The sequence below is a fragment of the Nannobrachium achirus genome, assembly GCF_963921795.1.
Source record: "Nannobrachium achirus genome assembly, chromosome: 24".
NCBI classification, from domain to species: domain Eukaryota; kingdom Metazoa; phylum Chordata; class Actinopteri; order Myctophiformes; family Myctophidae; genus Nannobrachium; species Nannobrachium achirus.
In genome coordinates this window covers 41,236,395-41,250,765 of record NC_137831.1, presented here as the reverse complement: position 1 = coordinate 41,250,765, position 14,371 = coordinate 41,236,395, and the positions used below count along the sequence as shown (strand labels likewise).

The 14,371-nt window shown below is 41.3% G+C and overlaps 1 protein-coding gene across 1 annotated transcript; it reads right to left on the bottom strand.

Annotated features, from left to right (window-relative positions):
* Positions 1–9,587: 9,587 nt before the first annotated feature.
* On the bottom strand, positions 9,588–12,394 carry LOC308280303 (gap junction gamma-1 protein-like; the record flags this gene model as incomplete). The annotated part of the gene is made up of 4 exons (XM_080720562.1): positions 9,588–9,601; positions 10,235–10,909; positions 11,190–11,412; positions 12,155–12,394. The coding sequence occupies 4 exons, from the start codon at positions 12,392–12,394 to the stop codon at positions 9,588–9,590; spliced, it is 1,152 nt and encodes a 383-aa protein (XP_080576688.1).
* Positions 12,395–14,371: the final 1,977 nt, after the last annotated feature.

The following is a 14,371-nucleotide window of genomic DNA, read 5'->3' as shown; positions in this document are numbered from 1 at the left end:
AACCCTGAAAGATGGAGTTCCAAGTCAATCCTTTGTCATTTTCTACCTGCTTTTTTTCACCTCAAAAGCAGCAAAAATATTGTTCTATAAGCAGTCTATGGTAGTCAGACTTAAATGCAGTATGTATGTAGGCCTATATTCAGTAGAATACACTACACAATGTGTGATTATTTGGCATGCAGTAAGCCAAAGATTCTCAGACCCTGAAGCTCATGTATGTGCTTCGCCAGCTTGTTGAAAGCTGTTGTTTTGCTTATTCTGAACAGACTGCTCGTTGCATTGCATCCAGTCAATGCGTGCCATGCTGGAAGACTCTCACACAAAGCCACTCCCAATGTATTTGTAATATCAGACATTGCATGTATCGTTGTCTATCCAATGACCAGCATGCATGAAAATGGCAGCTATTCCAAGGAGTTGTTGACTGACAGTAGATGAGCAACACAAGTATATCAATAGTACTGTACATATAAATTAGGTCAGGGTGTGAGAACCTTTGGCTTGACAGATAGTCTACCAGAGGCTTCAGCATGTTCAACACAATATGCCCTCACTCTCTATGGCCTAAAAAAGAAAGCAAAGGACCAGGTGTGTTCTAGTCTCGATGAGCTCTGTTGTATTCTTGCATCATGACAGACATGCCATATATGGAGCCACAATCATGTCCCCAAACCCCTTCTGTGGAATCCATTTGGGAAGGGTTGGATGCTAAAGGATACATCACTACAGCCTGTCCTGTTCAAAAAATAGCCTGCACCAAGCATTAAGAGACCTCACCCAACTCTACTGCTATGATAAGGATTGTTGCAGTCAAAGTAGTATGTTCCTCAATGTCTCTCTGTGGGATTGTGTTGTACATAATATTGCTCCTGTCTTTACAGTACATTGCCTGTAAACTCAAATAAACAAGAAATGACACAATCCTTTTATACCAGCTTGTGCCTTGTGGACCAGCCTTGACTGTGGAGCATTGTAGTGGCCTTGTGGTTGTAATCCACTGGGAACTGAATTCCTTCTTACCGTTTATATCATACCATATTTATTACCATAACATAAATAGTAAGACGGAATTCAATTAATCCATTGACCAGCCATTGACCAATAGATACACAGCCGATTACGTCATGAAATCTCCTGACAAAATTATGTCAGAATTTGGGAGATCACAGCTTTGTATCCATTGACCAGCTTTGCAAATTGGTCAGTCCCCCTCACACTCAAAATAGTTGTTGATTAGAAAATATTGACAAAGAAATAAACGAAATAAATTAAAATGAGAAAAAGCTGCTGTTTGATTATTTGCCATGCAGTAAGAATGGCACACATATATACCTATACCTGAGAACCATCCGTAGATTCTATGACTATGAAGTGTGTAGAGACATGGTATCAAATTGTAATCCCACTACATTTTGTTGTATTTGAGGCATATACAGTATTAATAGATAGAGGGAAAAAAACTCCTGATTCACAATACAAGCATATTCTGACATATTCTTCTGGTTTATTTTGGTTGTTGGTGTATTCCCTATTGACAATCTGAATGGAGCTCATTCATTTGTATTGATAATGAGCACCTTATCGATCCTGCTTATTGACCCGGGCTTTTATCAAGCCCACTGTTGAGCGCTTTATAATATTTTGTGGGAAGATGTGAGATGACAAATTCTGAACAGAACTGGTATTTTTTTTAATTGGCCAGTTGTTGTGACTGTGAGTGGGGGGCTCTCTCTATTCCGATATGTCGCCACTCCGACAGTGACTAATTATTGTCGGAGTGGCAACACGTCCATAGAGGTTAGGGTTAGGGTAAGAGATAGTAGTGTCTGTCGGAAAGGAGACATGTCGGAATGAAGATGAGAATTGACAAAAGTAAAAAATATTATCATTTAATATCTTTTAAAAATCATTCATTAGTGTGCAGTAAGTGTTAAATGGCTATATATTATGAATAGTACTGTAACAATGTATTGATCGCCTCTTGTCTTGATTATTTAAACATGATGTCATGGCCCGCTATGCTTAATAACAAGCTTGATAAGCCCAACGCTTATTGATACCGGGATATCAAGTTTGTAGTAGGCCCTTGTTTCGAGCACCATCCCAACCAGTAAGTAGAAATGGTGTATGATTAACGTGTGGGGATATTTCTGCACTTTCTTGGTAAATCACTTTTTTGCATTCTGATTGTTTTGGGATGTAGGAACACTACCTGTAGACCATCTGTGCAAGTATGAGGTAAAAATAGAAAATTACAAAGGATTGACTTGGAACTCCATCTTTCAGGGTTTGCCTATGTGGTCCCTTCATGGATCATTTTCATGACTTTTGCAGTAAAAGCAAAACTGCTGACCATCCATTTCATGAAGAGGACAAGTAAAAGTTATGAAAAAACATTGTCATGGTTTGTACTACCCCTTATAGAAGGATTACAGGGAAATTCTCCTTAGGAATGTCATTTCCGCCTATAGAAAGTCCTTATATAAAAGGCTGCAGATTCAAAACAGAACCACATTTTTGCAGTCTGATTGTTTTGGGATGTAGGGACACTACCTGTAGACCATCTGTGCAAGTATGAGGTAAAAACAACCAGCAGGTAGAAAATGACAAAGGTTTGACTTGGAACTCCATCTTTCAGGATAGGCGTTTTTTTTGCTTATGTGGTTAGTCCTTTCATGGATCAATTTCATGACTTTAGCATTAAAAGCAAAACTCGGGACAATCCATTTCATGAAAGGGACATCCTAAAGATATGAAAAAACTATGTCGCATTTTGTTCTACCCCGGGTAGGGGTATGGTCAACTTCTGGCCTATTTTTTCCTCCACTATTTCTACCATAAAATTATATCCCTCGGGACTTCTGAAAAGCATTGGACCGAACGAGAGTTCGGAAATTTGCACGTCGGAAAACACAACTCACCGAACATTTCGGTCGAAGTATGGAGAGGCCTTTATTCAGTGAAATTCAGTGATTCAAGTAACTTCGTGGATAAATACAAATGTATAAGGCCTTCCCTCCCTGAATTAGAAAACAAATGTTTGAGTAGTGAAACTAGCCGAAAATCTCCAAACTGGCGACACCTTGTGGGCTTGTAAATCTGCCGTTTTCACTAGTTTGGGACTAGACTAACGACGTTTCTTTTTGAGTCTCGAGCTAAAAAGTTTGTAACGACGGTCATTTCCGGCTAGTCGTTTCACAGACGATGAACTTTGATGGATAAGGATATGGATCGTAAACAAACCTGTTGAAACAACGAAAAGTCATTAAGAAAATGTCCCCCAAACAAACAAACTCACCTAGTGTGCTCCTCCAAGCTGAAGATGATGCCACCATAGAGTTATGGATGCCACCCGTTCACTTCACCAGGTTTGTCTAATCAGCAGACTTGATGATGCTCACGTGCGCCTCCTCATCACCAGATTCACCAACCAAGTAACCTCGCATCACCAGGCTTTCCGCTGGGGGAAAGCCTGGTCTTCGTTTACTAAACGGGCCGTTTGATCCGGTCGGGAGCGGAAGAGCTCCTACGTTTTTCTGTAGTCCAAAACGGACTACACTTTGGCCGGAAACAACGACCGGAAACAGTTTCAACCCAGTTTAGCGCATGCGCAAGTAGTTAGCGCATGCGCAAATACGGGTTAAAACCTGGTTAAAACTGTTTCCGATCGTTGTTTCCGGCCAAAGTGTAGTCCGTTTTGGACTACAGAAAAACGTAGGAGCTCTTCCGCTCCCGACCGGATCAAAAGCCCGAAATTGGAAGCCAGCCCAGGCTACCAACCAAGTACAGCAGAAAGCCTGGTGACGCGAGGTTACCAACCAAGTGACCAACCAAGTAAAACTAAACAACTCAACCTGAACTTTATTCTCTCAAGACGCGAATTACAAAAAAGTATTGGCAGAAAAAAGCACCAAAAGTAAAAGTACTAATTTTGCCGGTCAAGGGACAACCTTATCATTTTTCATAGCCATAAATCATACCAGTAGAGTTCGCTAATATTCGGACGACATAACGTCCGAATATTATCGACCTCTACTGGTAGTTATGATTTATGGCTAAATTTTTCAAAGGCCTACAATTGGTAAATGTATGTTGTGTAGGCCTAATAATAATCAGAATCTACAAAGTAAATAGTTTTCAAATACATGTAGTAAGGTAAATACATTTAGTTTAATAGGTAAAAGTACAATGTTTGGATCCGAGACGTAGCCTAGTGGAGAACAAGTGAATTGGAAATACTCAAGTAAAGTACAAATACCTAAAAATTGTACAGTACTTAAGTAAATGTACTTAGTTACTTTACACCACTGGGGAGGAGGGAGGAGGCCCCTGGCTGAAACCTGATCCACAGACTACTGTTTTGTTGTCCCCTTGTAAGTAAATTAACAAGGCCCTCTATAATGTGACCTGAATGTGACACAGCCTTTGCAAGAAGTACACTCACATTTGTTTATTTTTGCTTAGGTAAAACTAGTACCACAATGTAGAAATACTAAGTCTATACAGTCCTATACATAAGTCCTTTATTCAAGATTGAACTCATGTATTCAAGAATGAAGTTTTTTGTCAAAATCTTTTCAAAAAAGCTCACAATGCGTCATGATGCAGCTACCAGCAACTGAGATCTGAATGGGCTTAATGCATCTGAAATGTTAATTGTAAGTAGGCTAGAAAGCACAACATTTGCCTCCGAGTTGTACAAGTAGTCTTTTCAGACTGGTTGAATGATAGACAGACTACTGTACAGTCCTAAGGTGGTTTCAATAAAATAAAATAAAAAATGTTTTGCAGGATATAATAGGCCAGTAATTCTCAAAATTACATTTCAAGGAATGCAAATTTGAAGTGCATTAGAGTTAGACCCCCATTACCTATTTATGTATTAACTAGGCTAACTGACTCTGGGGCCCCAACAGTTTTTTATTGTTGGGCAAGGCAAGTTTATTTTTAGGCACATTTCAAGAGCTTGTAATCTTTACACAAAGATTAAGCATAAGTAGTAAATAATTGTTCGTGTTTTAACAATGTTTCACTTATGAGCCATTACATCACAGATACATTAAATAGTTTTCACTTGTGATCATATCGCTCTCTACAAACTCCTCTAGAGGAGGAAGCGTCATCAACACAGTTCTTTGTACTTGCACTATACCTTTAGAGGGCAGTGTTGGCTACACTTCCAAGACAGCAGTGCCATGGGAGATGACAGGTAACCAAGCCTTGCTACAGCCAACACATAAAATGTAGTTTACCTCTATTCAATCATTAAAATTGAGAATGTCATTAGGACAACCAAAGTCATAAGAGCATAGGTTTATAAAATTAGCATTTAAATTGTTAATTAAATTATTAATTTAAATGCATCCTCAAGTACAGCAGTTATATAGCCTATAGCCTTTAACTGTCTAACAGTAAACAATTACAACTCAATACCTTTTGACTAGATCAGTTTGACAAAAGTATGTCAAGTCCATACACTTGAAAAATATGTTTATTTTCCAACGTTTATTTTTTTCTCTGAACAAAATAATCTCTAGTTACAAAATGTACATTAGAGGAAATGAAATAAAATCACATCAAAGCAGTATGTAGTGTAAACTGGAATTCCAGAGTAGGACTGTAATAGATTACAGGAAGGTCTACCTACACCTCATCGTAATGCCTTAATTTATACTCAGTCGTACGATTGTGACAAAATAGTTAAAGGGGTGGTGACATCCAAAAATAAATTTTGAGTTTTTTATGCTTTTTTTAATGTTTCCTGGCCTCAATTACACCAAAAAAAACGCAACTTTTGACATGCAGTGGTTTTCCTGCTATCTGTGTGTTTGTGCTGGTTTCTGCATAATGAGTCTCAAACGCGCAGTTCATTGGCTACTGGACTCATACGTCGTCAGTCGATTCACCTCTCTCGCCTCTCTCCCCTCTCCCAGTGTCCCTGTCTGTATTTCTCCACAGCCCAAGTTTTGAGGAAGTGACCTCTTACATTATATTATCCTTTAATTGTAAATATGGGCATATAACATATATTTACCCATTCGGATATCTTATTTACATCAATATCCTTCATATCAAGTAGTCAGTTTATGCTTTTGTGAAATAATGAAAATCGCTATATATCGCTATGTATTTTCCGCCCTGGCTGGGTCCGTGGGCAGCGCCTCCCTCCTCATCACCGAGTCCCCGAGGACAGCGCACTTCTCCCGGGGGCAGAGCTCCGTGGACCGTGGAGCAGCCGACTATAACTCCACGCTGCCCTGTCCTCCCTCCACACACACGGGCACGGCGACTCAGAGAGCAGACAGTAAAACGCTATGATAACACAAGCAATAGGTGGTTCTCTAAACGGAGGCATTTAGACAAAATATGTTACTATAATAACTACAGAAGGACCGTGAAGTGTTTCTGCAGCGCGGAGCAGAGCTATAACGTTACCGCGTACGGTCTAAATTGAACTCCGCGGGGGTACAGATGTAACCACAGAGATCCGGGCGGTAACGTCGGTCCCGGGGAAGAAAAAAACACTCGCGACTCTCGATGCTGTTTGTGTGTGCCTCGTCAGGGCTCAGCTCAGCCTCTGTGTGTCAGTGTGTGTGTGTGTGTGTGTGTGTGTATGTGTGTGTGTGTGTGTGTGTGTGTGTGTGTGTGTGTGTGTGTGTGTGTGTGTGTGTGTGTGTGTGTGTGTGTGTGTGTGTGTGTGTGTGTGTGTGTGTGTGTGTGTGTGTGTGTGTGTGTGTGTGTCACAGTGTGTCTTGTTGTACCAAAGCAAAGCAGCGAAACACATGCATCGCGTCTGCGAGCATGCATCTCTCGGTCATTGTGTTGGAGCTGGGCGGACCTCTGTGTGTGTGTGTGTGTGTGTGTGTGTGTGTGTGTGTGTGTGTGTGTGTGTGTGTGTGTGAGCGTGCGTGCGTGTGGCCAGTGGCCACTTTGGGTACCAGTTTGAGAACTGCTGAGTGGGAGAGAGAGGCTCCCCTGGTGGTGATTATAGAGTATTTCAGGTGACAGACCGTTTTTCATGACACCTAAACAGAGAGAGAGACCATGGCTCCATGGAGTGGATTTTCAAGTTTAAACATTTTAAAACATGTTTTTAGGACCAGGGCAAAGACTTTTATGATTGGTAAAAACAGAATGTCATTTAACCTTTAAGAGAGCTCACCCATATCCATGACAACATGCTACAGAGCTTTGCCACTGACTGATGCACTACAAAGCTGCTCATTTCAGTGCGTCATCATCTCACACCTATACGCTCCATCTGCTTCTCATTTGCCCTTGCAGTTTCAGTTATTTCTGTTACCGTTTGGGTCACTTCGACCGTCATCAGGTATGATACATAATGGTATATGTATACACACCTGATTAAGTTTCAAGCGACTGAAACAAATCTTTAAACTTTTTTTTTGGTTCCAAGTGAAGACTGTTGACTACCTACACCGTGTCCATTGCAGGTGTGCCAAACGGACTTACTAAAAAGAGCATTTGTTTGTATGGAACATTGCCAGACACATCGTACGACATAGTATAAAATCCTGCTTCTCTGCAATAAAAAACAAATCATAACAGCCAAAAGGGGGTGCTCGTTTCAATTTTAAACAAAGGCTTAAAGGAGTAGTTCACCCCCAAAATGACAAAGAGTCACGCCATGGAGACTTGAGTTCAATAATATTTTTAGTTTTTTGTCACATTCCTAAGACAAAAATTTGATTCGAGTAAATTTACCAACATTGATTCCGGATGGTGACCCGTTTCGAAACGGGTCACCATCCGGAACGAATGGGGTACATTTATTGTTATCACATTTTTGTCTTAGGAATGCGACAAAAAACAAAAAATATTATTGAACTCTAGTCTCCATGGCGTGACTAATCAATAGAAAAAAAAAGTAATTTTGGGGGTGAACTACTCCTTTAAGGCATTTCTCTGATCCTCTGTGCTTACAAAATGAACACACACAAAAAACAGATTTCTGGGACAAGGCACCTACTGACAAGGTACGGCTGGAACATTGCATTGAAACATCTACAGGATTACAGTATTCTTGTGGTCAGCGAACTTTAATGCAAGGTTTAGATTAACATGGGGAAATGCTTATTTTTTTGCATGTAATGGTTTATAAAGTACACGTACCAAGTTATACAAATGTTAAAGTGCTGTTTTCTTCCCCTGCAGTCTATTGAAATAAATGACATTCCAATAGTGATGTTTACTTGTGAGAACTAAGGTAGCTGCAGTCTACACTTTAAATCTTAACCTTGGTGCCTGACGAAACAGGTCACATAACAAGCTATTGATTTAAGGAATATGGAAGTTGTCATGAAATGTTGCAAAACCAAAAGAAAAATACATGACTAAGGAAAAAAGAAAAAGCATGGTAGACAGAATTCAAGCATTTCCCAGGTAAACGTTTTGGCTAATTTGAACAAACGTAACGGCTTGGAACTCAGTGAAACAATGACAATAGTAAAGAGAGACAATTATAAAAATCATTGGAATTAAACTTGGTCCTTCCTGCATACTAAGTCCATGTCCATGCACGCACAAAAAAACAACAGAACCCATAGGCAGCATTCTTCTTTTTGGTCTTAATTACAGCCAGCAACAAGTCTTAACAGTGTGCAATGAATGTGACAATCCTTTCATTAGGAAATCTTAACAAAGTACAATTAGCACAACCGTTTGAAGATCAGTAAGGCTTCCAATGAACACGTGGATAACTGCATGAGAACGTTGGCCAAAAAAAATGAAAGAAAGGGATTGAAATAAAAGAGCGTGTAGACCAAAACGCAGCTACGGGCACTGTCAAGGTGTGGGTGTGGACCGGCAAGCTGAAACTCGAGACCAAAATATTTGGCAGAAGTTCAAGTTTAGAGTTGTGGCGTTGTGTACAAACGCAGCTCACATTTGAGTCTTGTTTTCTTCTCTTTTTAGATTGGCCCTTTAATACTGACAAGGCATTTTTCCCTTTCATCCACTAACAAAACCAGACACACGCACAACAAGCATACACACTTCAGTCGCTCTCAGTGGTCTGACTGCATTCCCATATGTCACACATGGCAAACATACGGCCCGGGGTCCAGACCCGGCCCTTCGACCATCTCAATACGGCCCTCGAATCCTCAAGAAAAACTAAATTACCCCCATACAATCTACATGTTAAAAGGCAACATTATGTTCTTTTAAGGAAATCAATTTTAATGCGTAGGCCTATATGTAATGCGTAGTACTGCATTCCATATTCCCTCCGTATGTACTCAAATGTTAAATGTTTTTATAATGCAACAGTGAAACAGTCTGCCATGGATCCATAATTATAAAAGAATTCATAAGCCTTAAAGACACGACACAAAATAGGCAATGCGATTGTCTGTCATGTCTATCAAATTCACGCAGTTTTAACTTAATTCAGCACTATGTGTTTCAAGTTTCCATTGTCCAACGCGTGGCCCTTCCACTCACGTTATCAAAGTCAGTATGGCCCCCTGGAAAGAGATGTCGCCACCCCCTGCCATATGTGCTTCCCCCCCTGTGTCCAGGGCCAGTAGAAATGACAAGACAGACGTCTGAGTCAGGAAGCACGCTCAGGCATGTACTCCTAGGAAAGAAGAGGGAATCATTAGAAAACTCAAATCTATGATCTCTACAACGGTGGTTCTCAAACTTTGACATTTGAAGGTCTCCCCTTAACTGTGAAGAGTTCAGTTATTATACATCACACACTACATCTGTAACAAACTCCAACTCCGTAATAGCCTCTTTTGCTGCTGCTTTTTACTGAGGTTTGATTCTTGTGCTGCACTGCAGTTTATACATTATCTTTTATTCATTCAAGTTCCAGATTGCTTCTTTAAAATAAAATGATTGTAATCAATATAACCAGAACATCTGCAGTGGTTAGAGGTGGTCTCCCTACTGGTTGATTACGGTAGTAGAATTGCCACATCATCTCCCAAGAAGAAGCAGCAATTGCCTCTTGGACGAGTGGTAGAATGTGTGTATCTGAGGTAGTACATACGTTATGGATTGAAGCTTTAACTTAAGTCTAATAACCCATTATTTAACTCTTTAATAACCATTTGTATGTTCTTTGTTTTGTATAAAGCCTTTTGATTTTTAGAATTAACCCCTTTTTCAAAAATTGCCGATCCACAAACTCACAGTACGTTGCGATGCATTTGAAGCTTGTAGATCGGCTACTTACATTATCAGTTAATAATATTAGCTGTACCTTTATCGCTGGGTTCTCCTAGTTTCTCATGGGCGAAGTTGAGCCGGTTCTGATCAGCAGCAGCCTGCGCTGCAGCGTTGACATCAGGGCTGCTGCTCCGTGATGGGCTCCCCCCCTCCTCCGGGTAGGCCAGGTCCAGGTGCTGCTGGGCCAACTTCATGTGCTGTCGCAGCCTCTCTAGCTCCCTGGGCGGTGGGCTCGCCCTGCCCGAGTCCCCCAGGGACCCTCCCTCCCTCAGCTTGCTGCAGTGATCCTTCTTGGTGACCGCGTGGTAACCCGGAGGGGCCATGGCGAGCGGGCGCCGTGTGGACGGGGCAGGAGGTCGCGGGGGGTTTGACCTGAGAGTGGCGCGGCGGCGGAAGGTGTCGCGAAGGCCCCCTACGCCCAGGTGAACCATCTCGAGGCAGGTGAGGAGCAGGCAGAGGAAAGAGACCACATACATGATCAGGAGGAAGATTGTCTTCTCCGTGGGTCGTGAGATGAAACAGTCGACCGTATGTGGGCAGGGGTCACGCGTGCAGATGAAAGAGGGCAGCACCTCGAAGCCATAGAGTGTGTACTGGCCAAAGAGGAAGGCCGCCTCGAAGGATGCACGCGACAGCAGCTGGAACACGTAGACCTTCATCAGGCCATCACGCATGATCCGACGCCGACCATCATGCTTCGCTGCACCACCTTGAAGGACAGACACGTGATCATAAACATCTGACCTGGATAATGCCACCACGTTGTTTCATTCACCATTATCACAATCTGTGTGCAAATACAATACTAAAAGAATGGCATATTGCCATATGACAAATTACTAAATTAGACAGTCTACAATGCCACACTTGGGTTGTGAACTTTTACATTAATGTTAAGAAAATGTGCTAAAAATGGTGACGCCAGGATTACAGTGGTAAAACCAGTGGAATCTGACAACTTCTACTCAATTTCAGAATGTTCATCTTACTTGCTGCAGGTGGCTCCTTCTCAAGCTCAATCTCCTCCTCCATCATGGGATCGTCCTCACCGAGATCCGCATCCTCGTAGTCCCGGTCCGGCCTGCTGTTCACAATGGGTATCCTCCTGCGCCCGCCGCGGTTGAGGGGCCTGTAGTCGCTGTCCCCCATGCGGGCGATCTTGTGCATGGCGAAACCAAGGTACATGATGGTGGGTGTCGTAATCATGATGACCTGGATAGACAAATCATAAAATCAGGTTTAGTTACTTATAAAAAGCCACTTAAACCACCATTTTATTTTCATGCCAGGTCTAAATAACCAACAAATTCAAATACTGCATCTAGTGCTGAAAACACTTTTACTGCGCTGTAAGTCCGCGACCCTTAAAATAATCATATTTTAACTGGGGACTCCCCCACCCTGACGAGCACCAAGAGTTGAGGCATTACATTTTCTAGTGAAAATAACAGATCTACATGCTCAGAGTTGCGAGGCGTTGTGAGCATGTAGATCGGCCATTTTCAAAAAAATTGCCTCTAATATTTGACAATTTGGCCAATGTTTAATTTGTCATTTTAGAGCCATTAACTCATAGGAGGTCCACAACGTGCCAAACTCTTTGATGTCTGTGTGCCCTTTGACATGTTGTACAGTAAACTATACTGTACCAGGCTACTGCGGTGAGGAAAAACACTCCATTTCCCAGATTAAATGTTGAATAATCCTGGGCACCCCATGTGTCAAAGTCCTTAAATTGTCACTTTAGACTCACTCTATAGACTTAAACGTTATATTGGTTTGTTTACTGTTGAGTGAGAAAACCATTTGCATATTAAGTTAATCATCCCGACCCACAGGTTGAGAACCACTGCTGTAAGTGATACTTTTGTTAAAAGCTCTATATTCCCCATGGCAACCAGTTAAAGGCCTAAAGATTTCCAGCATGTCGTTTTATGTTTACAAACCAGCTCACCTGAAATGCCCAGTAGCGGACATGGGAGAGAGGAGCGAAGGCGTCGTAGCAGACGTTTTCACATCCAGGCTGTTGAGTGTTGCACATGAACTTGCTCTGTTCATCGTGGTAGATGGTCTCCCCTCCAACCGCGGTCAGCACAATGCGGAAAATGAGTAGCACCGTGAGCCACACCTTCCCCACGAAGGTGCTGTGGTTGGAGATCTCATCCAGTAACCGTGTTATGAAGCTCCAACTCATGATGCCACCGTCAGTGTTCTAGACCAGCGCTGGGAAGAGAGACAAGCAAAGAGATTAGGGATCAGACAATATACAACATTATCGTTTATCGTGATAAAAACACACAATAATTGTATCGTGGAGATTGAATTTATCGTGATATCGTCCTCCGTCATGCACTGGCATCAATTCACCTTTTATTTGCCAAGCTGCATATCTAGTACCACTTAAACACGCTATAATTGGTAAAAGGTATTCATAATATACCTACTTGATACAGTCTTTTTCACTTTACCAAATGTCTTTGCCAAAGAATAGCCGATCTACAAGCTTGCGACGCGTTGTGAGCTTGTAGATCTGATATTTTTTGGCAAATGTTCCGCCCCAGGATGATGGATTTTGATTATTGCAATAATATCACACATTTGTTTTGTCACAATAATTGTGATATGACATTTTCATATGATCCTATCCCTAAAAGAGATGTACACTGGTGATGAGAACCATTAAAGATCAGTGCTTTTTACTGTTCAACAACCAGTCACATCAAATAGCAAACAGACAAACTGGACATGTGGTAAACTTTTTGGGTGTATATGCCTGATTAAATACAAATGATCCACCTGACCTCGTAATACATTTAGATCAATGTTAAAACACTATGTTATGTCGCCTGCTCAGGATAGCTTTGTGGCAGTGCTTGATGAACGACTAAAGAATTTACTAGAAATAAAACAGTAAAAGAGACTGATAATGGCAAACATTAAGCAGAATTCATGTCGCGAACGCTTTACTCAGGCCTTCGGGCTTTGGGAGACAATTCATATAACAAACAAAAAAGGGTTAGCAAGGGTTATCAAAAAAACTGCACGTCAGTGGTTGAAAGTTGAAACCCATCAAATAAAATCAGTTGTTAATAAAATGTTTTTAAAAAGTCAACAGCACTGTTGAAGTCAATATTCTAAATAGATTCCCATCAATCCAGACCTCCACAGCTAGAGCCAACATTACCAGTAAGACTCCCTAATCGGGAGAAAGAGGGGCATAATGAAAAATCAGGGGCGGAGGTTGTGGTTTGCCAGCCAGCCAAGGAGTGTGTGTGCAAAGTTTGGCATGGATAAGGGCAACGATGCCGGAGATAAGAGTAGGGCCAAAAGTGGGATGTCATGTGACAGACAGACAGATGGAGGGACTTAAAGCCGGTGGAGGTTTTCATAGTAACTGTGCGAACTGGCGGTCGCAATTAGCTGGCAAGCTGCAACTACAGTATATGGGGTATAGTTTGGGTGGATGGGCTGTAGTGATTGGGGGCAATTCACATTTTTCCCTTTGTTGTTTGAGGGGGTAGCTGTGCTTGAGTCTATTGTGCGTGATAACTCTGCTGTCCAATCAACAGTAGAGGTTTGGCTAATGCCTGTTCAGTTTATGCCAAGAAGGAAAAGAGCAATGTTAAATTCAACAGACTATGATGATTGAGAGCATTCAATGAGCTGCAGTCCTTGGGACTACTTCTAAAAAGTGACCTACATTAAAGGAACATCCGTTTCCCCTTTTGCCATATAATTACCTTCCCCGTTTAGGACACTTACGTGTGATCACAGATCAAAGTGAGCATAGAGTCCATGATTAAGAGCTAAAAGTTGTGTTGACATCAAATGTGTTCAAGCATATACAGATCGGGCAATTTCCCAAATCACATTCTAAATGGGTTAACCGGTTATGTTATTAATGTTAATCATGTATGCATTTTAAGTCCAAATATTACCAATGCTAAAGTACTTACAAATCTTTAAGTAGTGTTAAATGGCTCAATAAAAAAAATGCCAGCCCAATGTTAAGATTGTGGTCTTGATCTATGTTAAGTCTGTTGTGTCAAATGGCATACACTATTAAAATTATGTGAAGTAACTCTTATTCACATCAAGACAATAGTGGCATTGCAAATATTAGGCATCAGAAGAACAGTGTTTTATATACAAAGCCCGATTGTCCCTTTAC